A 23,276-nucleotide genomic window follows, 5' to 3' on the forward strand; every position below is an offset into this window, starting at 1 on the left:
CAATTCCTGCTATCCTACTCACAAAGAGCATTATCATTTTCCTGATGAACATGTTTTCTTGGGGTAAATTTCCATCCCCTTCAAACACTGACGATGCAAGCGGAGAAAAGATGAAGAAAGACTAGCGAATAGGATGATGAAAGGAGAGGGGTAAACAGTGAGTAACCCCGAAGACCCCGTCAGTCACCAGGAAAGTACTTGCAAGCAGCCTCATTTGGGTAAAGGAAAGTAGGAAAAGCTGAACGGCTTCTTACTTATATTCTTCCTCCCGGGCAAGTAGGTCACGTCGAGGCGCAGCAGGTTGCTGAATACGCTGCGGGAGCGGAGTGCTTGGAACGCTCCGTCTCTGTAAAAGAGAAAGGGACTTTCAGACCCGAAGTTAAATGAGGTTCCGCGTTCTCAGCCCGCTGGAAATCTAGTCGCTACTCGAGTGTCTGTGTTTGAACTGACCCGGGGACCGACACTGCGCCCCGCCATCTTTCACGACCGACGCTGTTACCGAGGCAACGAACTCATCTTCCCGCGAGAGTTGCCGCATCCCAGACAGCCTACCGCCCTGGGCGCAGACTCCATCTAGTCCTGGACTCTAGAGCTGTCTGAGACTGGGGTGGGGCATGAGGGCTAGGGAGTAAGCACAGAGCAAGCTCTAGCTGTGGACTGAAAGGGGGAACCCTGATCTGCACTGCCCCAGTAGCCCAAGAAGCCAGCCTACTGGGTCGACATACAAATTGTGAAGTTGGGGTTGGAAACGTTTCAATCAAAGAAGGCAGGTCCGTTTCTAAAGCTCAGAAGCAAGCTAGTAAAGCTCCTTCTCTGTTGTGCTTTTCCAAACTTACTAGCCAATTCGACCTCCACCTGGTTTTTAAAAAATGAACTCGTTATTGGAATTTTAGGTTCTAATTTCTCACAGTTAGAGCATCAGCCAGCCTAAGTTCATGTCCTGGCTCTGCCGCTTACTAATTGTACTATCTTGGGTAAATCACTCTGTATCTTGGCTACTTAAAGGAGAATAAAAATAGTTCCCATCTCATAGAGTTACAATGAGGAGTAAATGAATTTGTGATTAGGATTGTGGCTGAAACACAGCAAGCAGTTAAATTTCCAGCTCTTTTGGAATAAAATTGAGAGTTCAAAAATAAACCTTCACATGTTAAAAAATAAAACTGCCAGTTATTTTACCAGCAAAAATGGGTTTGGGAATAGCAGAGAACTGGAATCTGGAACAAGCAAGCTGCAGCAGAACCACAGGCAAATCCACAGAACAAAGGAGAGGACTGCTCTTATACAGGAAAGGGGGATGCTGGGAGAGCTGTTATAAACAAAAAGCCTATTGGAATAAAAACTGGGAGTTTGAAGTATAATTGCTATTCATTGGCTGAGCTGTGACAGTCTGTTATTGGCTGGGCTGTTGTCAGGCTATGGGAAACACCCTTCCTCCTAAGGAAGTGTATCCATGTGCAAGGTCTATCTCTTCCTGTTAGATTTGCAATTGTTAAGTGGTAGAGTTTAAGAGCTTCCCCCTCCTGGTCTCCTGACTCCATTCTAAATAAGGTTTCCTTTTATTAATTCTTACAAGTGTCAACATTTGGCAAGGATGCCAAGACCATTCAATGGGGGAAAGAATAGTCTTTTCAACAAATGGTACTGGGATGCAGAAGAGTTAAATAGGACCCTTATCTCACACCAGGTATAACAATTAACTCAAACTGGATCAAACACCTAACCTTAAGAGATAAAATTATAAAGCTCTTCAAAGAAACTGTAAGTGAAAATCTTCATCACCTTGAATCAAGTAATCATCTCTTAAATATAACACCAAAAACAAACCACAAGAGAATAATCAATAAACTGAACATCATGAAAATCAAAAACATTTTGTTTTGGGGCATCTAGGTGGCTTAGTTGGTTAAGTGTCCACTTCAGCTCAGGTCACGATCTCACACTTTGTGAGTTTGTGCCTCACATTGGGATCTGTGCTGACAGCTCAGAGCCTGGAGACTGCTTCAGCTTCTATGTCTCCCTCTCTCTCTGCCCCTTCCCCACTCATGCTCTGTCTCTTTCTCTCTCTCAAAAATAAACATTAAAAAAAACATTTTGTTTCAAAGTATACCATAAATAAAGTGAAAGACGAACAATAACAAGTGTTGGGGAAAATGTGGAGAAATTCAAACCCTCATACAGTATTGGTGGGAATATAAAATTGTGCAGCCACTTCAGAAAACAGTCTGGCAGTTACACATAGAGTTACCAGATGATCTAGGAACCAACTCTTAGGTATATGCCCAAGAAAAATGAAAACATATGCCCTCACATAAAGTTGTACACAAATATTTATATAACAGCATTATTCAGAATAGCCAAAAAGTGAACATAACCTAAATGATCATATACTGATTAATGAGCAAATAAAAATGGTATAATAATAAAATAGAATATTATTCTGCACCCAAGAAGAATGAAGTACTGACACATACTGTAGTATATGGATCAGCCTTGAAAACATGAAGTGTGAAAGAAGCAATTCATAAAAGGCTACGTATTAACTGACTCCATTCCAATATGACCACATATTATGTGAAATGTCCAAAATAGGAAAATATATATTGACAGAAACTAGATTAGTGGTTGCCCAGTTTTACAGATGATGGAGGATTGGCTAAGTTGCAAAGGTTTTTGTGGGGGTATTGTAAATATACTAAAATTGATTGTGATGATGGTTGCACAACCTTCTGACTACACTAAAAGCCAATGAATAGTACAATTTACATGGGTGAATCATAGGTATGTGAAATACATCAATTAAGTTGTTAAAACATTAAAAAAAATAACTTATTAAAATGAAAAGATCAAGGGATGGAGAAAAGTACACCACACTAATGCCAATCAAAATAGAGTTGAAGTGGCTGTATTAATTTCAAGCAAAGCTGACTTCAGAACAAGGAAAATTATCAGCAACAAGGAAAAGCATTACATAATGCTAAAGAGGTTAACACTCCATGGAGAGGCAGCAATCCTTAATGTGTATGCGACAAACATTTTAGTGTTAAAATGCATGAGGCAAAAACTAAAGGGACTGTAGAGATACGGATAAGTCCACTAATATATTTGGAGATTTTGACACCCCTCTTTCAGTAATTCATAGTTTAAACAGGCAGAAAAACATTAAGGATATAATTGCTATTAATCATCTTGATCTAATTGACATTTGGAGAATACTCCCTCCAACAAGAGCAGAATACACATTCTTCTCAATGTCACATTAAACATTCACCCAAATAGACCACATCCTGTACCAAAAAATGCAAAATAAAAAAATTTAAAAGAATATAATTTATATTAGTTTCCTAGAGCTGCTGTAACAAAGTATCACAAACTAGGTGGCTTAACACAGAAGAGGGACACCTGGTTGACTCAGGTGGTTGAGCATCCGATTTCAGCGTGGGCCATGATCTCACAGTTCATGAGTTTGAGCCCCATGTCAGGCTCTGTGCTGACAGCTCAGAGCCTGGAACCTGCTTCGGATTCTGTGTCTCCCTGGGGCAGAGAGAGCCCTCCCCCCAGCCCCCGCCCTGCTCATACTCTCTCTCTCTTTCAGGAAATGAATAAACATAAAAAAATTTTAAATAAATTCATTTTAAAAATTAAAAAAACACAGCAGAAATTTATTGTCTCACAGTTCTAGAGGACAGAGGTATAAAAAAGTGTTGGCAGGGCCATGCTCCTTTTGAAACATATAGGGGAGAATCTTTCCTTGCCTCTTCCTAGTTTCTGGTGGTGGCTGTCACTCTTTGGCATTCCTTGACTTGCAGGTGCATCACTTGAATCTCTGCCTCTGTAATCATACTGTATTCTCCCCAAGCGTCTCTGTCTTCACATGGCATTTCTTCTCATAAAGACTGCCAGTGTATTGGCCAAACACACTGTTTTAGTGTCAATCTCAGTCTACCAGTAGTGATGCTATCAGTCAGGAATGCCTGGGGGACTCACCTGGACCCATACCACTTGTGGCAAGCCCTCACGGATATTTCCCCAACCAGAGCCAGGGTTGTGGCTGGACTGACCTTTATGGTTCTTATTATGAATGTAAGATACACCCCAGCAACAACCATGAGGGAAAAAATGAGGTTTATTACTCACAAATCCTGGAGGGTATACAGCATGCCTAAGGGCCATACAAGGGAGGCTGCAGGTAGAAAGGGAGTACAGACCTGGGATTCTGCCTTTATCAGGGTCGAAGACGGATTGCCTAAGGTTTCCTTGATTCACTTCTATTGGTGAATTTTCAAACGTAACAGTGAGAATTGGGGCATGGAAAGGGGAAAGGAGTGTGGACACTCAAGCAGTCAGTTATCTAGGTTTCCTTTATAAAAGGAGAAGTCCATGGATAGGGGAGGCCTCGCTCCTTATCTAGTTATTTAGTTAGTAGCTGTGTCATCCAGCTGGCAACATGTTTATTCGAGATGGATGTCTTTGAAAGGGATGCCTTGGCAATCAAAAGTTTAAATTAAGGTCAGCCACTTACTACAGACACACCTTAAATGACCTCATCTTAACTTGATTACCTCTACAAAGACCCTATTTCCAAATAAGCTCAATCCACAGGTTGGGGAGTATGGCTTAGGACTTGAACATATCTTTTGAGGGGACAAAATTCAACCTATAACAGGATCATACTAACTATATTCTCAGCCCATGATAGAATTAAACTAGAAGCCAGTAACATAAAAATAGCTGGAAAATCTCAAAATACTTAGAGATAAAACACAGACTTCTAAATTATATATGAGCCAAAGAACAAGTAGCAAGAGAAATTTTAAAAACATTTTGAACTAAATGAAAATGAAAATACAACTTATCAAAACTTACTGGAAGCAGCAAACCAGGACTTAGAGTACTTAGCATTAAATGCATATATTAGAAAAGATGAAAAACTTAAAATTGACAGTCTTAGGTTCCAACTTAGGCAATGAAAGAAAGAAGAGCAACTTAAGCTTAAAGAGAGAAAAAAAAAGAAAAGGGAAAAAAAAGAAGTAAAAGAACAGCAGTCATTGGAGTTGAAAACAGGAAAACAATAGAGAAAATCACAGAAACTAAAAATCTGATTCTTTGGAAAGATTAATAAAATCAATAAACCTCTAGTCATGCTAACCTAGGAAAAGGAAAGAAGACACAAAATAAATTACCTATTCTGTGTTATTTTATGTGATGGTTAGTCAGATATGACCATGAGAGGAGTCACAGGAGAAAAACAGGTGGCAAAGAATGCCACACAAAACTACATGGGAAAGCCTCTGGTGGTAAGGAGATAGAAAACACAAGCAAGAGGGAAACCTAGGCTAGAGCTTTTATTGGGGTTTCTGCAGGAAAGGCAAGGCAGTTTAGGGTTGACTAGTTTGAATAATTTCAGCAGGCCTTGGGGCATAGGAGCTGTCCCTAGTTGCCTGGTATCTGGTCCTGGGACAATTAAGGCAGAGGAATATTGCCTCCTGGGGTGTACAGGACAGGTAGAAGAGATATGACCCTGGATTGGTTAATTTGCATACCAAAGGCATGCTCCTGGCTGAGTCCTTTGCTATCTCTGAGAATTGGCTTAACCCCGGAGAGACAGTCTTACCCCAGGCAGAAAGGTTTTTTAAGATGTCAAAACACCATAATCCACAGAAAAATTAAAAATATAAATGATATAATACCAGGGTCAGAAATGGAAAAGGGATCATCATTAGTTATCTCATAAACATTAAAAGAATAATAAGAGAATACTATAAACAACTCTATATTCACACATTTGATAAATTAGATGAAATGGACCAATTCCTTGAAAGATGCAAATGACCAAAACTCAGACAAGGAGAAATGTATAATTTGCATAGTCAAGGACTGAGTCACTAACCCTCTGAGAAAGAAAGCACTAGGCCGAGATAGTTTCATTGATGAATTCTACCAAATATTTAAAGAAGAAATGGTACCAATTCTCCACAATGTCTTCTAGAAAGTAGAAACAGAGCGAACACTTCTACTCATTCTATTAGTCCCTAATACTGAAAAGCAGTTAAACACATTATAAGAAGAGAAAACAATGGACTGATATCTCTCACGAACATAAACACAAAAATCTTCAACAAATATTAGCAAATAGAATCCAACAATGTACAAAAAGAATTATACACACAACCAAATGGGAGATTTATTCCAGGTATACAAAAATAGTTAAACATTCTAAAATCAATGTAATTTAGCATATAAAGAAGAAAAAACACATGATCATAAATATTGATGCGGCAAAAGCTTTTAGAAAATCCAACAACTTTTATGGTAGAAAATTTCTTGGCTAAAATTCTCAGAGGAGAACATCTGCAACTTGATAAAGAACATCTACAAAAAACCCACAGCTCACATCATACTTAATGGTGAGAAGCTGAATAGTTCCCCCTAGAGGGGCACCTGGGTGACTCAGTCGGTTGAGCGTCTGACTTTGGCTCAGGTCATGATCTCACTGTTTATGAGTTCGAGCCCCGCATAGGGCTCTGTGCTGACAGCTCAGAGCCTGGAGCCTGCTTCAGATTCTGTGTCTCCCTCTCTTTCTGCCCCTCCCCGACTTGCACTCTGTCTCTCTGTCTCTTTCTCAAAATAAATAAACATTAAAAAATAAATAAAAAAGAAAAAAAGAAAAAAATGAATACTTCCCCCTAGGGTCTGGAACAAGACAAGAATGTCCTCTCTCACCATTCTTATTTAATATCATACCTGAAGTCCTAGCTGATAATAAGACAAGAAAAGGAACTAAAAGGTATACATTGGGAAGGAATAAATACAATGTCTTTGTTCAGACATAAGTGTCTATGAAGAAAGTTTCAAAGAATTACCAAAAAAAACTCTTGCAGCTAATAAACAAAACTGATAAACAAAAGGCGGTATACACACACATATATATGTGTATATATATTTATACATAATGAAATTTGGATCCATGCTATAACATGGATGAATTTTGAAAACATGTTAAGTGATAAAAACTGGACACAGAAGGACAAATATTACATGAGTCTATTTATACAAGGTGCCTAGAATAGGCAAGTTCAGAGACAGAATATAGACTGGAGAGGGAGAGAGGGACTGGGTAGCTACTTTTTAATTAGAGAGTTTCTGTTTGGGGTGATGAAAAAATTCTGGACGTAGCTAATATCGATCATTGCACAACATTGTGAATATACATAATGCCACCAAATTTTATACTTAAAAATAGTTACAATGGTAAATTTTATGTTATATATATTTTACCACAATAAAAAATATTCCAGTTGAGGAGCATCCTACAAAATACCTGATCAGTACTTATCAAAACTGTCAAAATCTTCCAAAACAAGGTAAGTTTGAGAAACTGTCACAACCACAAAAAGCCTATGGAGACATGACAGTGAAACATAATGTGGTATTCTGTATAGAATATTGGGACAGAAAAATCTATTATATTAAAAATCAAAGAAATCTGAATAAACTATAGACCTTAGTTAATAATAATGTATGAAGAATTGTTCATTAGCTTTAATAAATGTACTATACTGGTAGAAGATGTTAATGATAGAATAAACTGGGTGCAGGGTATATGGAAACTCTCTGTACTATATTCTCAATTTTTCTGCAAGCCTAAATCTGTTCTAAAAAATAAAGTCTATTTTTTTAAAAATAAGCTAAAAGAGACTTCTTTAACAGAATTGTGAGCTAGATTCTCTTCTTGCACAACAACCAGATTCTGTTAAACAAGCATATATGCGTTGCTTAATTTGCAGAGGTAAGGAAAACTTCTGTGTCCTGCTGACATCTGCCACTCCAGCTCTCTGCCCTCCCAAATGAACAAAACGGATTCTGTGAATAGGCAATTAAAAAAATAAAATGAGCTGGGGCGCCTGGGTGGCTCAGTTGGTTAAATGTCTGACTTTGGCTCAGGTCATGATTTCATGGTTCATGGGTCCAAGTCTTGCATTGGGCTCTGTGCTGACACTGCAGAGCCTGCTTGGGATTCTCTCTCTCTCTCTCTCTCTCTCTCTCTCTCTCTCTCTCTCCCTCCCTCCCTCCCTCCCTCCCTCCCTCCCTCTCTCCCTCTCCCCCACCTCTCAAAGCAAACAAAGAAATAAACTTTTTAGAAAAAGTTTTTAAAAAATAAAATGGGTTAACCTGAGAAAATGCCCATAAAAGGACTGTGCTCAGAAAGCAAGGTTGAGATCATCAGTAATATGGAGGAGCTGAACCTGAGACCCTTCTTCTAAGCTACTGAACTAACTGATAAAGACTAAAATAGCTCCAAATTGATAATGTACCTAGGCTCCCAACAGAATCAAATACAAAGCCTTTTCAGAGGAAAAATATCCCTAATTAAGCCCACCAGATTCCTGGATTAAGATCAACAAAATGTGAGTGCACCATCAAAAATCACCAGGCACAAAGGAAGCAAGCAAGTCACCATGATGGAGAAATCAAAAGAAATAATAAATATTTATAATCCCCAATAAACTCAGATATAAAATTTTTTTTCAGTTGTGAAATGTAGAATATTTAATTAGAATATTTTTAAAGAAATAAGGGACAGAATTATAGTGATGATCAAGCAACAAAGGACTCTCAGGAATGATCAAGCAGATGTGACAAATAATTGTATGACACTTTTAGACATTAAACGCCTATTTGTTGAAATGAAAACACTCAGTGGATAGGTCAAATGCCAGATTATACACAAATAATTTGTTAACCATAAAATATCTAAGAGAACTATCCAGAATGAACAGAGAATGACAAGGACATGGTAAATATAAAAGAAATGTTAATCATAGGAGTCAGACTGAGAAGATCTGACATGTAAATAATCAGATTCCAAGGACAGATTTTAAATACAGAGAAGCAACATTATAAAAGTTAATTGCTTAGAATTTTTGAGAATTTAGGAAAGACATGAATGTATAGATTCAAGAAACACAGGAGGATAAAGTTAAAAATCTATTCTTAGACCTGTTATATAACCCAAAAGTTTTTTTTTTCAAGCATCTTTAAAATAGAGAGAAAAAAGACACCTACAAAGGAGGAATTAGACTGAAAGCAGATGTTTAATAGCAACAATGGAAGCCAGAAGATAGTAAAATGATGAGTGAAATCCCAGGATAATAAGCTCCACTATAATGAGAATTTGGATCAAGCATGATGGATGACTAATCACCAATTAATGATTAATGATTGGCTACCTTCTCTCTAGCCCCCATTTTCAAATTGGGTGGGAGAAACTTTTATTTTCTGAGTGGAAGAGATAGAGGATGTGGAGTGATGAAGAAAGGGGACATAAAAGCTGTGTGAGAAAAACTAAGCACCCAATCTCAGGACACAGAGAAGCAGAGGCTGAGTCCTTTATTGCCAGTATTCTTCCAATCTACCCTCCTTTGATTAGAATGATTAAATGGGCCCCAGCTATATAGAAGATTACTATAAATTACTATAAATGCTGTCACTGTCCTGGAAGCTCTAGTCAGTGAGACAGGATCCAGAATTGGCATCACTGGTGTTTATTTTGATTCAGACCGCCACCCCCAAGTGGTGCAAAACCACAATCAGGATGAGCAAAGATTTTAATTATAGAGCCAGACCACTAAAACTTCTAACCAGCCAGCTAGACAGACTCAGGTGACTCATTTCTTTAATTTCCACAATAGTCCCACTCTTCTTTGTATATAGTTACACATTTTCATCTTCCCTAATATTGCCATATTGTTTCCATATTCTGAGGGGATTTTATTGTATCCTCAAAGGGATCAAAGAAAATTTCAGTCTAGAACCATGCACTCACTACTACTATATTGCAAGAGTAAGAGTATAATAAAGATATCTTCAGATAAATAACACTTAAGAGACTCACCACCCACATACACATACTAAGGGAACTTCTACAAGATGTACTCAGGAAGAAAGAAAATCATACCATAAGAACACTTTGAGATGCCAGAAGAAATAGTAAGCATATAAAATGGTAAACAGGCATGTCAGTCTAAATAAATAATGTCTCTAAAATGCCTACTAATAATAATGCCTAATATGTAGAGATTAAACATTGGATTCTCACCATACTGGGAGGAGAAAGGAACGTCTTCAACCTGATAAAGAGTATCTCAAAAAAAAAATCTGCATCTAACCTCATATTTAATGATAAAAAATAAATGCTTTCCCCATAATATGAGGAACAAGACAAGAACTTCCATTTTTACCACTCTTATTCATAATCATACTGGAGAACTGAAGTTCCCTCCTATGCAATAAGGTAAATTAATTTATCAATCTGGGAAGGGAGGAAATAAAAGTGTCTCTATTCACAGATCACATGATTGTCTATTTGAAAAACTCCAAAGAATCTACCCCCAAAAGTCCACGGGAATATTTAGAGATATTAGCAAAGTTGCAAAATACAAGTCCAATACACAAAAACTAGATGCAGTTCTAAATACTAGCAATGGACAATTGGAAATTGAATTCTGAAATGCAGTAGTATTTACAATAGCACCAAAGGAATGTGAAATGCTTAAGAATAAATCTACCAAAATATATGCAAAATCTATAAGCTGAAAACTCCAAAACGCTGATTAAAGATACCAAAGACCAAATATATGTAAAGAGATTCCAAGTTTATTAAGTAGGAGACTCAATATTGTGAAAAATACCAATTCTCTCTCATCAACATTCCAGCTGGATTTTTGTAGAAATTGACAAACTGATTATAAAACTTGTATGAAATGACAAGGAAACTACAGTAGCCAAAACAATTTTGAGGAAGAACAGCAATGTTGGAGGACTCACAATACCTGATATTAAGACCACAGTGATCTCGACAATATAGTACTGAAAAAAAAAATACGTATAGATCAATGGAACAGAAAAGAGAGCCCAAAAGTAAACCCACACATTTCAATAAAAGTACAAAGGTATTCAATGGGGAAAGAATAGTCTGTTTAATAAATATTAGTGGCATAATTATAAACCCTTATTTTAAAAGTTAACTATGATTCCTACTTCCCACCATATAAAAAACAATTTGGATGTGACTTATAAAGTTCAACATATAGTTACCATATAACACAACAATTTAGGTAATTACCCAACACAAATGAAAGCATGTCAAACACAAAAGACTGTATGCTATATGATTCCATCATATTAAATTCTGGAAAAGGCAAATCATAGTGACTGAAAGCAAATTGATAGCTGTCTAGAATTGGAGGTGAGATGAAGGCATTGACTGGAAAGGGCCGCAGAGAAATTTTAATTGTTGGAAATGTTCTATAATTTTTTTTTAATTTTTTTTTCCAACGTTTTTATTTATTTTTGGGACAGAGAGAGACAGAGCATGAACGGGGGAGGGGCAGAGAGAGAGGGAGACACAGAATCGGAAACAGGCTCCAGGCTCCGAGCCATCAGCCCAGAGCCTGACACGGGGCTCGAACTCACGGACCGCAAGATCGTGACCTGGCTGAAGCCAGACGCTTAACCGACTGCGCCACCCAGGCGCCCCAGAAATGTTCTATAATCTTAACTGTGGTGGTAGATACATCGCTATTCATAAATACCCAACCTCATTAAACTACCCAATTAAAATCAGTGAATTTTATTGTGTATACCTTATTTCTCAATAAAACTGTGGGAAAAATGATTGGTTAAGATATTCCTAAATATTCCTCCAATTCAGTTTGACTTGCTTGAATCACTTTTCAACGAAGAGTCATCAATGTCCACCCTTCTCCATAGAGTATTATTTTCTGTATCATCAAGTGTGGGTTATGAAGCACTTATTAAGAGTGCTCCACTATTTTCTCCAGAATTCTCTTCCATGTCTCTAACACCCATTCTGCAGGTTCTGATGTAAATACTGAACCATTGATAATTATAAGCAAACCTTTTATGTTTGGCTGCTTGTCTGACTTTAACTGTGAGATGCCTTCTGACTTCAGATATATTAAAATGTGAAAAAAGGAGAACATTTTGGAATTAAAATGTGGTAGAGACAAACAAGGTTTTATTATTATGTAATAATCTATCCCCAATAATGCTTTTTGGTCAATTTTATCTCATATTAGTGTAACTAACTTGGCTATCTTTTGATTAGTCACTTTCATCAGTCTATCTGTTCCTCCCCTTTCTTATTTCTGGAACTCAGCCCAACTTTGACAATGCAAGGGCTCTAGGGAGCCAAACCTGGTGTTCAGCAGAGTCCAGGATACCTGCTGGAAGAGGGGTAGATACCTTGCAGAGGAGTAATAGTACCTTTAAGATAAGACCTGTTTGTAAATACAAGAAAGATACCTCTAGGAGCCCCCAGAAATACTTGAAGGACACAAAAGTGGATAGTGACTTCTGTAAGCAGGTAGAGCAAAAGCCAGTGACATCTGAATATTAATAAAGGAATGACTCCTATCTCTGACCCCAACAAACGTAACTCAGGATACAAGTGTGCCAAGTATATAAATTTAATTAAAGCCAGGAAAGATTCCACTAAAGTGTTCATGGAAATTGAAAACCTTTTAAAAAATAATCTGGATTTTCTAATCACTACAAAGGACACATATTACTTTTATAATATTTAGAATGCTAAAAGTAAAATGAAACAAATATGAGGTTACCCAACTAAAATACCATGGAAAAACTGAGCAATAGGCAGACTCTGGATTTGGCAAGAAAGAAGCTACTGGCCTCAAGAAGGGTATTTATAGTAAAGTGGAAGAATTAGAAGCCATGTTACAAGGGAATGAGTAGAAGGCAATTACTGTCAACAATATGTTTGAGGAATTTGGTGCCAAAGGATGGTCATATCCTTCTCTTAAATCAGTCCATATCCTAAAACCTGAAGCTTAGGCCTGACCAACTGAATTGATTAATGCTGCTTTCTTTACATGTACCATTTTAAATGTTTATCACATCATCTCTTTTTGCTAGGTTTCTTTCCACTTTTTATTAGATTTTATTTTAAGTAAGTAATTTTTAAAAAAAAAGTTTTATTAATTTTTGAGAGAATGCAAGTGGGGGAAGGACAGAGAGGGGGACAGAGCATCCAAACTGGATTCTGCCCTGACAGCAGGAAGCCCAATGTGGGGCTTGAACTTATAAACTGTGAGATCATGACCTGAGCTGAGCTCAACCAACTGAGCCACCCAGGTGCCCCTTAAATAAGTAATTTTAGTCACAATTTTAATCATGCTCAAAAATTTCTTTTAATAATTTTTTATTCCTTTCAAAGTAATATGAATTTTAAAGAATTTGTTATGTACAACTTATAAAGCATAGGTTATGTTTTTCAAAAGTGCCATCTATTAATTTAGAGTGCTAATGTGATTTATATTTTTCCCCCGTGTACTATAGAGATATCAGAAATTGGGCAATAATTGCTAGTTTCATTTTTTCATTAAAAATATCCAAAGCTGAACATTTCTTTGTGGCATCCTTAGGAGTTGACTATTCATTTTTCAATAGGCTAGTCACGGTTTTCCTTAAGGGAAGTAACCAGAAACAAAACAACAGCATATACATTAATTTAATTAAAACAAGCTTCTATGTTCTGAGTACTTCTCAACATACAATAAAATTTTACTGCAAACAGTAAAATAAATCAAGTTTACATTAAAATGTATAAAGTAGTTACAAGTGGATAAGAAGAAAATAAAACCAGTCTAGTCAGGGTAATAAGAGAAGAATTACAGAAACAACTTAGTCTTAATTTATCTCTTCTTGGTTATAAGTTCATTAGAAAAACCTTAAATGTGTTTTCCAGCTTCAGTTATTAAAGAACTTTATAACACAAATTCATATAGGAGAAGTTCTCACCTTTTCTTCACCTATAGAAAAAGCTACTGTTACTAAAATCTGTATCATCTCTCCAATACTTGATGATAAATATCGATGCCTAAGTAAAACCTATCCGTTTGTTGAAATGATTTGCTTTAAAATTACCAGAAAAAAATTTTAATTTAAGCTTTAAGAAACACTAATCTAATGCTATACAATAATATACTATAGAATGGTCAACTTCTTGTAAGAATCATCTTCAATACACAAAACGAATAGTCAAAAAAAATTTCTTTCTATCTCACCATTGTCTCCAAACTTGTTTATATAATCTATGTTGGGAGGGAGATATGATTTTTGGGTGTTCTTCCTCAGCAGATTGACAACTGGCCGCAAACAACAAGACGCATTCACACCCCCCCCCTTATTCTTTGTTATGTATTTTTCAGCAGCTGTTCCCTACCTTCAAACATTGTGTAATTAATGTCAGATGAGGTCAGACAAGAGTGTGTTAAATCCATAGCTCTTCGAGAGCAAAAGCAGAACATTAGCTGTAATTACTCAAAATCTTCTCTATGTCAATGTTTATGTACAATAATTATTAGATCTTGTTGCAGAGTTGCTCCATACTTTGATCTGTCATCCCTCAAATGGCAGAGATCTCCTCTAGTCCTGCCCTGATAAACCAATCTGCTAATGTTTTCAATAATACTAAGTGACTCTAAGTGTCATCTAGAAGGCAAGTCATGGACAACACATATCATCTATCACAGTGCCACTTTTAAATCGGAGGTACTTTGTGATACACTTTTCAGACAGTGCTTCTGGAGCTTGAAAATTCACAACTAGTCATCCATAATTCAATTCCACAAATCTTCAAAAAAAATTAGGAATGTTTATATGTTATATAGTTTTGAAATATGTTTCACAGTAATGAAAATGTATGAAACATAGCATTCTGCTATGGAAACATTGTGAAAGCAAACATGAATTTAAAGGATGTTGTGAATTCTGGATCTTTGCACAATAAAGTTCATCACTATGAGTGTGACCTGAATAAATATTTGCAGCTGATTCAACAGTATAGATCTTGTAACAGGATAGATAAAAGTCTTAAGCGAATGGGTAGGATGAAGCTCATTGGAATTCAGTTAAATGTGTGAAAAAACAAACACAACTTGGAAATTGTGTCTAAGATACCCTTAACATTAGCTAGAACGGAATCCCGATCTATTTAAGATTAAGTATTTTTAGGGGCGCCTGTGTAGCTCAATCAGTTAAGGTTCCAACTTCAGCTCAGGTCATGATCTCATGTTTCATGGGCTTGAGCCCCATGTCAGGCTCTATTCTGACAGCTTGGAGCCTGGAGCCTGCTTTGGATTCTGTGTCTCCCTCTCTCTCTCTGCCCCTCCCCTGATTGCGCGCTCTCTCTCTCTCTCTCTCTCTCTCTCTCTCTCTATCTCTCGCTCGCTCTTGCTCTCTCTCAAAATTAAACATTACAAATTTTTAAAAAATTATTTAAAAAGTATTTTTAAAGTTCAGATGAGATCGTACTACAGAATCATAATTTTAGAGTAGTACATAATCTGGCATAAGCCCCTCATTTTACACTAACAAGGAAGCCAATTTCTAGAGAGATTTAAAAATTCATTCAAGGTTACATGGTTCATTAACAATAGATTTAGGATTAAAGCTAGGTTTTATGACCCATCCCCACTGCTTTTTTTTACTACAAAAAAAATTTTAGGGGCGCCTGAGTGGCTCAGTTGGTTGGGTGTCTTACTTCCTCTCAGGTCATGATCTCATGGTTCGTGAGTTCGAGCCCCACGTCGGCCTCTGTGCTGACAGCTTGGAGCTTGGAGCCTGCTTCGTATTCTATGTCTCCCTCCCTCCCTCCCTCCCTCTCTCTCTCGCTCTTAAAAATAAATAAACATCAAAAAAAATTTTTAGTCATATTTTCATTATAACCAGTATATAACCAGTATAATAGTTTATTTTCTCTAATGTGTTTCAAAATAAAAATTTGACCCTTCGAAATGTGAAAAGTACAAGGTTATGGAAAAAAGCCTATCCTGATGTTATATGTATAGCAAATATAAAAAGCATAAAAATAAAATACTTGTCATTTCAGGGGTGAAAACCGAGCTGGATAGAAAAATCCATTACATATAAAGCTGTAGGTTAGCTTTAAAATGATTTTAGAGGAAAGGAGATTGAAAAATTGCAAAAGTTAAGGCAACAATATGATCAAATTTGTGATTAAGGAAGAGCTACAATGTGTAATAGACATTATGGGGATTCAAGAAGGGAACACTTCTGGAGTTCTTGAGAAATAAGACATGCTTCCTGGGGAAGAAAGGATTTGGTTTGCACCATAAAGAACCTTAACATTTGGCAATTACTGAGAAACAAAAGAATTATGTGGATGTGGAGTGAAGGAAAGAAGAAATGGGGGTGTCTTCTAGAAATTCAATGGAGGTCTATGGATGGAGGGCAGTGAGTAATAAGGTGCAAATGATAATCAGAAAACACTGAATGCTCTGGAACCGGGGAGTGTATGATAATTAAGAATAGGAGGAGAGAAACTATGTGCAGGGGTGTTAGCTAAGAAACTATTTTAGTAATACAGACATTTAAAGTATTTGAAAGAAACAAAATTGTATTTTGAAAGACAATATAGTATTGTACAAAGAACACCCACTTTAGACTCAGACAGATCTAAGGTTTCCTGGATCTGTCACCTAAGAGCTGTGCAACTTTGGGTAATTAACTTACCTACCCAGAGCCTCAATTTCTTTACTTGTAAAATGAAGAAAACCATTAGTGTTGTTATGACAATCAGTGGGTGGTAGATACAATTATTTTTAAATACTCTATGATTCACAGTTTTGTACATTTAGACAAAGCTTTGCTGTAATTAGATTCTGCCTTTAGGAGGCTTTGTAGCCATAGTTGTTGAAATGGACTATCTTGAAGGTAGTGAATTCTTCATCACTTTTCATAACCACAGTTATTAGAGCCAGAGGTAGTAAGTGACCTGGCAAGCAGGTATAGCCCTATCATGAGAGCTTCAGCTTAAGCATGGTGCCCTTGTGCCCAATAACTGGCCAATACCAGCAGAAATTTCCCTTAGAGAGTTTGAAAGAGACTCCCGCTGTGAAAGAGTTATTTCATTGTTATTGACAGGAGCAGTAGCAATAAAGACAGTAAATGAGTGGTGGAGCACTGGAACAGGGAGCAATGAGTCTTTATCCTTTACTGGAGGCAACACACAGCAAGCTGGCATAAATTTCAAACAAAGTTACTTTGCATCCATGATATCCTGTTTATTGCTATAATGTGAATTTATCTCTTAGAAAGGTACATAAAATCTCAGTAAGACTTACTCATGAATCATGGTTAATAGCCACAAATTATTTTCATATTTTTATCAAAGAGAGGAAAATATTCATTGTACACTAAGTGCCTGAGGTTTGGAAGTCTGTGAAGGGAAAACTGACTAATGATCTTCCCAAACAGTGACCCTCCATAAAGCTATGGAAATGTTTTACAGTTTGTGTTCTTCCATCATACACACGCCACTGCCATATATGCTATACTATAAAATTATTCAAGAATAATTAACATACAGTGTTATATGAGTTTCAAGTGTACTATGTATAGATTCAACAATTCCATACATTTCTCCTATGTCCTATTCTTGCCTGGTCTTGGCCTCAGCTAGCTATCAGTTAATTGACTGTCTTCTAAACTATTACCCTTCCCACAGATATTTTTACTGAATTTAAATGAATTTGAATTTGAATTTGAATGAATTTAATGAAATGAATATAAAACTATGACTTTTCTGGGACCAGGATTGATGTGTCCCCTAGCAGAAATAACTTTCATCATTGAAGATCACTAGATTAAAGGTCAGACTAATCCAGTTTTAAGGCCATTCCAGATTAAATGTGTAGATTTTTAAATTGGTTGGTGCGAATGGAATGAGAACCCTCCAGGCACCTGTAGACTCAGTTTGTGGCTGCCTTCTTCTCTAACCCCTGTCATCAGTGCCTGCTCAACAGGATAGATTCTGCTTCCATTCCTAGTTTTAATTGTCATTCCCACTGCTAAATCTGGAATCTTTCCAAGGACCCCAGTCTACTTGGCTATCTCCATAACCATCCTATACTTACTAGGCCAACAGTTATATTGGACTTATCCCCTTGAACACTGTGGTTTTAATACCTGAACACTACGTACCTACCAACATGAAGAGAATAATAAAAATTATACACTCACATATGCTATATTTACTAAATTTAGGGGCACCTGGGTGATTCAGTCAGTTAAGCATCCAACTCTTGATTTTGGCTCAGGTTATGATCTCACTGTTTGTGATATTGAGCCCCACTTGGGCTGACCGGTCTGGTCTGTCTCTCTCTCTCTGCCCCTTCTCCCTACTCATGCTCTCTCTCATTTAGACTCCTGTTTGCATGTCTTGCAATATCTAGTATATTTTAAACAGAGTATCTTTTTCACATTTTAACGTTTATTTATTTTTGAGACAGAGAGAGACAGAGCATGAACAGGGGAGGAGCAGAGAGAGAGGGAGACACAGAATCTGAAACAGGTTCCAGGCTCCGAGCTGTCAGCACAGAGCCCGACGCGGGGCTCGAACTCAGGGACCCTGAGATCATGACCTGAGCCGAAGTCGGACGCTTAACCGAACAAGCCACCCAGGCGCCCCTCTTTTTCACATTTTAAAGAGAAAGATTTCCCTCCCCCCTGTTTTTGAGAACTTTCAAGTTATTCTGGACCTCATATCCATCTTGTTTACTTTCTCATTTATTTTTTGTTGCAAAAAGGTGGTTTTATTATACCAAAGGCCTGGGACCTGTGGGCAGCAAGAGCCACACTGGCGTTGTGAAGAGTGACTGGTTATATATTATGGAGTTGGGGGAAGTAAAGGCCCCCTTCTGGGGCCTCCAGAAGGACTTTCATATGTTAGGAGGACTCATAAGATATTTTAAGACTTGTATTATTGCGTTTTCTTAATCCTGGTCTACAGAGAGATGATAAAGCATCCATATTCGAACTAAAGGGGAAACTATTCTCCTTGAGTGATCTCCCAGGACCAGACCCCATCAGCAAGAGGAAATCCAGACTCAATGCCTTCCCCCTTTGGATCTGTCATAAAGGGAATGTTTTCAATATTTGCAGGACTTTATTTCAAAGTACAATTGTTAACGCCCTACTGGAAGCCAGGTTGAAGAATGTAGAGAAGACTCCAGGTTAAATGGGAGAAGAGTTCTAGTGACCTAACCTTGAGTACCATTACTGAGAAGGCTTAAAAATTTAGGTGAAAATATGAGGCAGAAACATCAGAAATAGAGAAATCAACATTTGCGATTTCTAAATGCATGGAATTTTAGGTGAAAAAGATGACTCAGCCTCCGACCTGGGACACCAGGCTTACCTGAGAGCTGGCCATTTCTTCTTCTTTCACCTCATCCTTTAGATCTCTTTCTCAGAAGATATTTGTGGAGAAATCACAGCTGCATCAGGAGAAAATGTCCTTAAAGGCACCAACAGAACATCTTCACCAGAAAACTGCTCACTGGCAGGCAGGACTTTGAAATGCCCAACTTCCTAGTTTTTTGTAGCAGGAGCTTTTCAGAAACAAAGACTTCCTACTTGGGGACCAATCTCTGAGTTTTCCTTCTATACTTTCAGGGGCTTCCTCTCCCACAGACACCCACAAATTCTACTACAGCATAGGAAGAGTGTGCTGCATTGACTTAATCCTCCCACACTCATGTAGAGGAGACCCTGTTACCTCTCCTTGAGCAAAAGCCTGCACTCAACTCCTATAAATTAATGGGAAGCTTTGCCAACTAATACTGGCCTCACCTGGAGCACTTAATTAAATCAAACACCGTGGATGGTGTTTCCATCCACACCAATCGACAAAATCTGAGGAGGGGGGTAATAGCAAGGATGGGTTTTGAAACTCCACAGGGGATCCTATTTGGAATCATTTGGGGGAAGTAAGGAAGGCTATGGTTATTATCCAGACTTAAATCCATTTCTTCTTCACTTATCAGAGTTTCTGGACATTGGAAAAAAGAGTGTTACAAATTTAAGAGCCTAACGCACCTTCAGCTCTTCAGTCAACCTTTTCAGTGTCTTCCTAATTCCCAATGACGGGGCTCTGAGGAACCACAGGGATCTTCCCAATCCTCCCTCTCAATTGGCTTGAAGAAACTACTCTCCACATTGGGAAAAAAAAAATCTGTCTCTGTCCTTATTGACACCTGAGCTGCACTCTCAGCCCTCAAACCCAATGCTACCAAGCAGCCCCTGACTCAGAGAACTGAAAAAGTTCAAACAATATGGGTCCCTCTCTATGAAGTTACTCCTTTGTGTCTCAGCCTTTTGAGCATTACACACCCATTTCTCCTTAGTCCATCTGCCCCAATTCATTTACTGGACTGACATTTCTTTGAAAAAATGTCATGTCAGAATTTCTTTTTCCCAAAAAGGGGAAAAATATCTAGAATTTGACAGTAGTAACCACATTTGGAAACAAGGGGAAATGAATGACATTTCAACGTGTAAAAATAAATAAACAAATAAATAAACTTAAAAAAAAAGTGTTCTCATTGTCCAGGCCCTCTTGTTATACAACCAAAAGACTGGCAGTTGGTGTTTCTCTTTTCCCTTCAAAGTCTGAGGTTAGCAGTTTTATAGATGAGGGCAGTCCTGATCATAAACCTGACTGCATTTGCACAAAATAGTAGAGTTAGCCTATCCCTTCCTGCCATAAACCTCAGTGCTCACTTCTCTGCCTTACTAATAAATGCCTTTTGTGGCATTTTCTTTTCCAGGATAGGGCACTTTTGTCTGCACTAAAAATCTGTCCAGGCAGATATCATTTCTTCTCAATGATTTTCTTAGTGGTATCTGTGAACTCGTCTTTGACCTCATAGTTGGCAGACGCTATTCCTGTTATCTTGACATTTTTTAAATTAAACCTCTTTCTAAAATTATCAAACAATCCTTTGCTGGAATTAAATTCTCTAGCTTTAAATCCTTCGCTTTCCTTTTGTTTTAAGTTGTCATATAATGTTTTATCTTGAATCATATTAGTCTATAGGTGTGCCTTTCTTATAGCAATGCCGCACCTACCTGAAAGCTGCATTTTCAATATGAGATTAAAAAGTATTTTGCAAAAATTGCAAGGTTTTTCCACCTGCTGGTGTAGCTTCAGTGATGATTTCATGGATTTCCTTTTCTTTTTTTCAATGGTCCTTAACGCTGGATTAATTTATCTTAAAATGGTAAGCAACCGCAGCTGTAGACCTCAATCTATAGTGCATACCAAGAAGCTCAGCTTTTTCTTGCAATGTCATGACTCTGCTTCTTGGGAGGACTTCCAGCATCACCAGTGGCACTTTGTATGGGTCCCCTGGTATTATTTAAGGTTTATGGTATTGCACTAAATACAATGAAAAATACATGAGAACCACAAGAGACCACTTTTTACTGTGATATGCAATTTACTGGAAAGACAAACAGCTCATGCAGAGATGATTAGCATCACATGGCATTTTAAGCAAATACTGTCAACACCTGAGCTCACCGCAGTAGCAACGGGAGGTGGCTATGAAATGATTACAGCAATACAGTATGTAGTACACTTAATTTTATGCAGTTATGATTTAATACGAATCTTAAGCTTGTCAACTGTGAATGGCACCATGTACACTCTGTGCATAAATTCTGATAAACTTTAACTTTTTATAATAGATTTGTGTATATTTTATGGTAGTAAATGATAAATAAAATGGACTAGCATCTATATATATTTGATGTATCTATGACATGCCTATCTTTTTATTAATTTTTTCAATATTTCTAAGGTTATGTGGTTTGTCTGCAAGTTTTTTCAAATTGTCACAAATCTCTAAACCATTTTCCAGTATATTGATTGAAAATAATCCATGTATAACTAGACCCATGCAGTTAAAGGGTCAACTGTATATGCATATACACACAGTAGATGTAAATGTATTTTCACTTCCTTATGATTTTCTTAATAACATTTTCTTTTCTCTAGCTTACTTTATTGTAAAAATATAGTATATAATGCATATAACATACAAAAATATGTTTTAATGACTGTTTATGTTAGTAAGGCTTCCAGTTAATAATAGGCTATTAGTAGTTAAGTTTTGGGGGAGTTAAAGTTATGCAGATTTTAGACTGTGGGCAGTTGACCCCCCTAATCTCCATGCCGTTCAAGAGTCAATGTGTATCTCTATCTATCTCTACCTCTATCTCTCTCTCTATCTCTCTCTCTCTCTATCTCTGTAGTGTCACACAGTGCTACAAGATGTATATATATCAACAGAGAATGTTTGACAAAATAGTTAGTCTATGCACCAGATCTTGTACAACACACAAGGAATATAAAGATAAATAAACTAGGATCTCTGAGCTCAAATTCTTATAGTCAGTTGGAAAAGAAATATACACATGAATAACTTCATTAAAAGTTCTCTAAGCAATGTTGACACAAGTTCCTATGAAAGCCCAGAGGAGAGACACCTAATCAGCTCTTATGTAGCTAACTAACTTTCAACCTGAAAGAAATGAAAGAAAGAGAGGGTTTCTGTGGGGAGGTAATGTCTTAACTATTCTTGACAGATGAGCAGATGTTCTTTTGGTAAAAAAGAGAAGGAAGGACTTGAAATTCTGGTATGGCTGAGTAACCTACTGGACCAACACTGTTGCAGATGACAACTATAAACTCTGAATGCAATCACCTGTAGGAACTAGAAGGTGACCAAAACAGACGATTTATGAAAGAAAAATTATACTTGAGTGTAGGGCATGGCATAGAGTGAGTTTCCCATTATTATAGCTTTAGATGTAAAAACAGCTGCAGTTGGCACAACAAAAAATGTCTAAAACTCTGACAGAAAACCCAGTCTTTCTGGTTTGAAGAACCAGAGAACAGAGTTTGGAACAACTTGAAAAGAACACCAACCAAGAAGAGCCCGAAATTCTGTGTATAAACTGTACCCAAAGCTCTAGTTGACCAGTGAATTACACGTGGTTGGGAAGATTTCAACCAGCTCATCTAATAAAGGATGTGAGATTTGAAGTGTTTCCTAAGAGACAAAGTTTTCGGGGTGAGTGTGACCAACTTTATTTCATTCTAAAACAACTCTTTGGGGGAATAAAATAGGATCCAGAATCTCTACAACATTAGTATTAACGTTGTTCAAGATACAACCCCAAATTACTTGACATATGAAGAAACAGGAAAATGTGACCTATTCTCAAAATAAAAGCCATCAATGGTAACTGACCTTGAGATGACCCAAATGTTGGAATTAGCAAACAGGGAATTTAAAACTGCTATCCCAACTATTGTCAGTGAAAATTTGAAAACTTCATTAGACAGGCTGAATGGAAAAATA

At 37.3% G+C, this 23,276-nt stretch overlaps 1 protein-coding gene across 4 annotated transcripts in view; it reads right to left on the bottom strand.

Annotated features, from left to right (window-relative positions):
- Window positions 1-23,276, bottom strand: part of TEX9 (testis expressed 9) — a 205,103-nt gene that overhangs the window by 60,402 nt on the left and 121,425 nt on the right. Inside the window, exons 1-2 of one of the 4 annotated variants that reach the window (XM_053223987.1) lie at window positions 451-523; window positions 255-346 (exon numbers count right to left, since the gene is read on the bottom strand). In XM_053223987.1, the coding sequence (XP_053079962.1) occupies window positions 255-346; window positions 451-477 (119 nt within the window). In that variant the 5' untranslated portion in view covers window positions 478-523. Of the gene's footprint in view, window positions 1-254; window positions 347-450; window positions 524-23,276 lie in introns of those variants that run through there. The other 3 variants (XM_015078710.3, XM_053223986.1, XM_027067321.2) reach the window with 3 other exon arrangements.

The sequence above is a fragment of the Acinonyx jubatus genome, chromosome B3, assembly GCF_027475565.1.
Source record: "Acinonyx jubatus isolate Ajub_Pintada_27869175 chromosome B3, VMU_Ajub_asm_v1.0, whole genome shotgun sequence".
NCBI lineage: Eukaryota > Metazoa > Chordata > Mammalia > Carnivora > Felidae > Acinonyx > Acinonyx jubatus.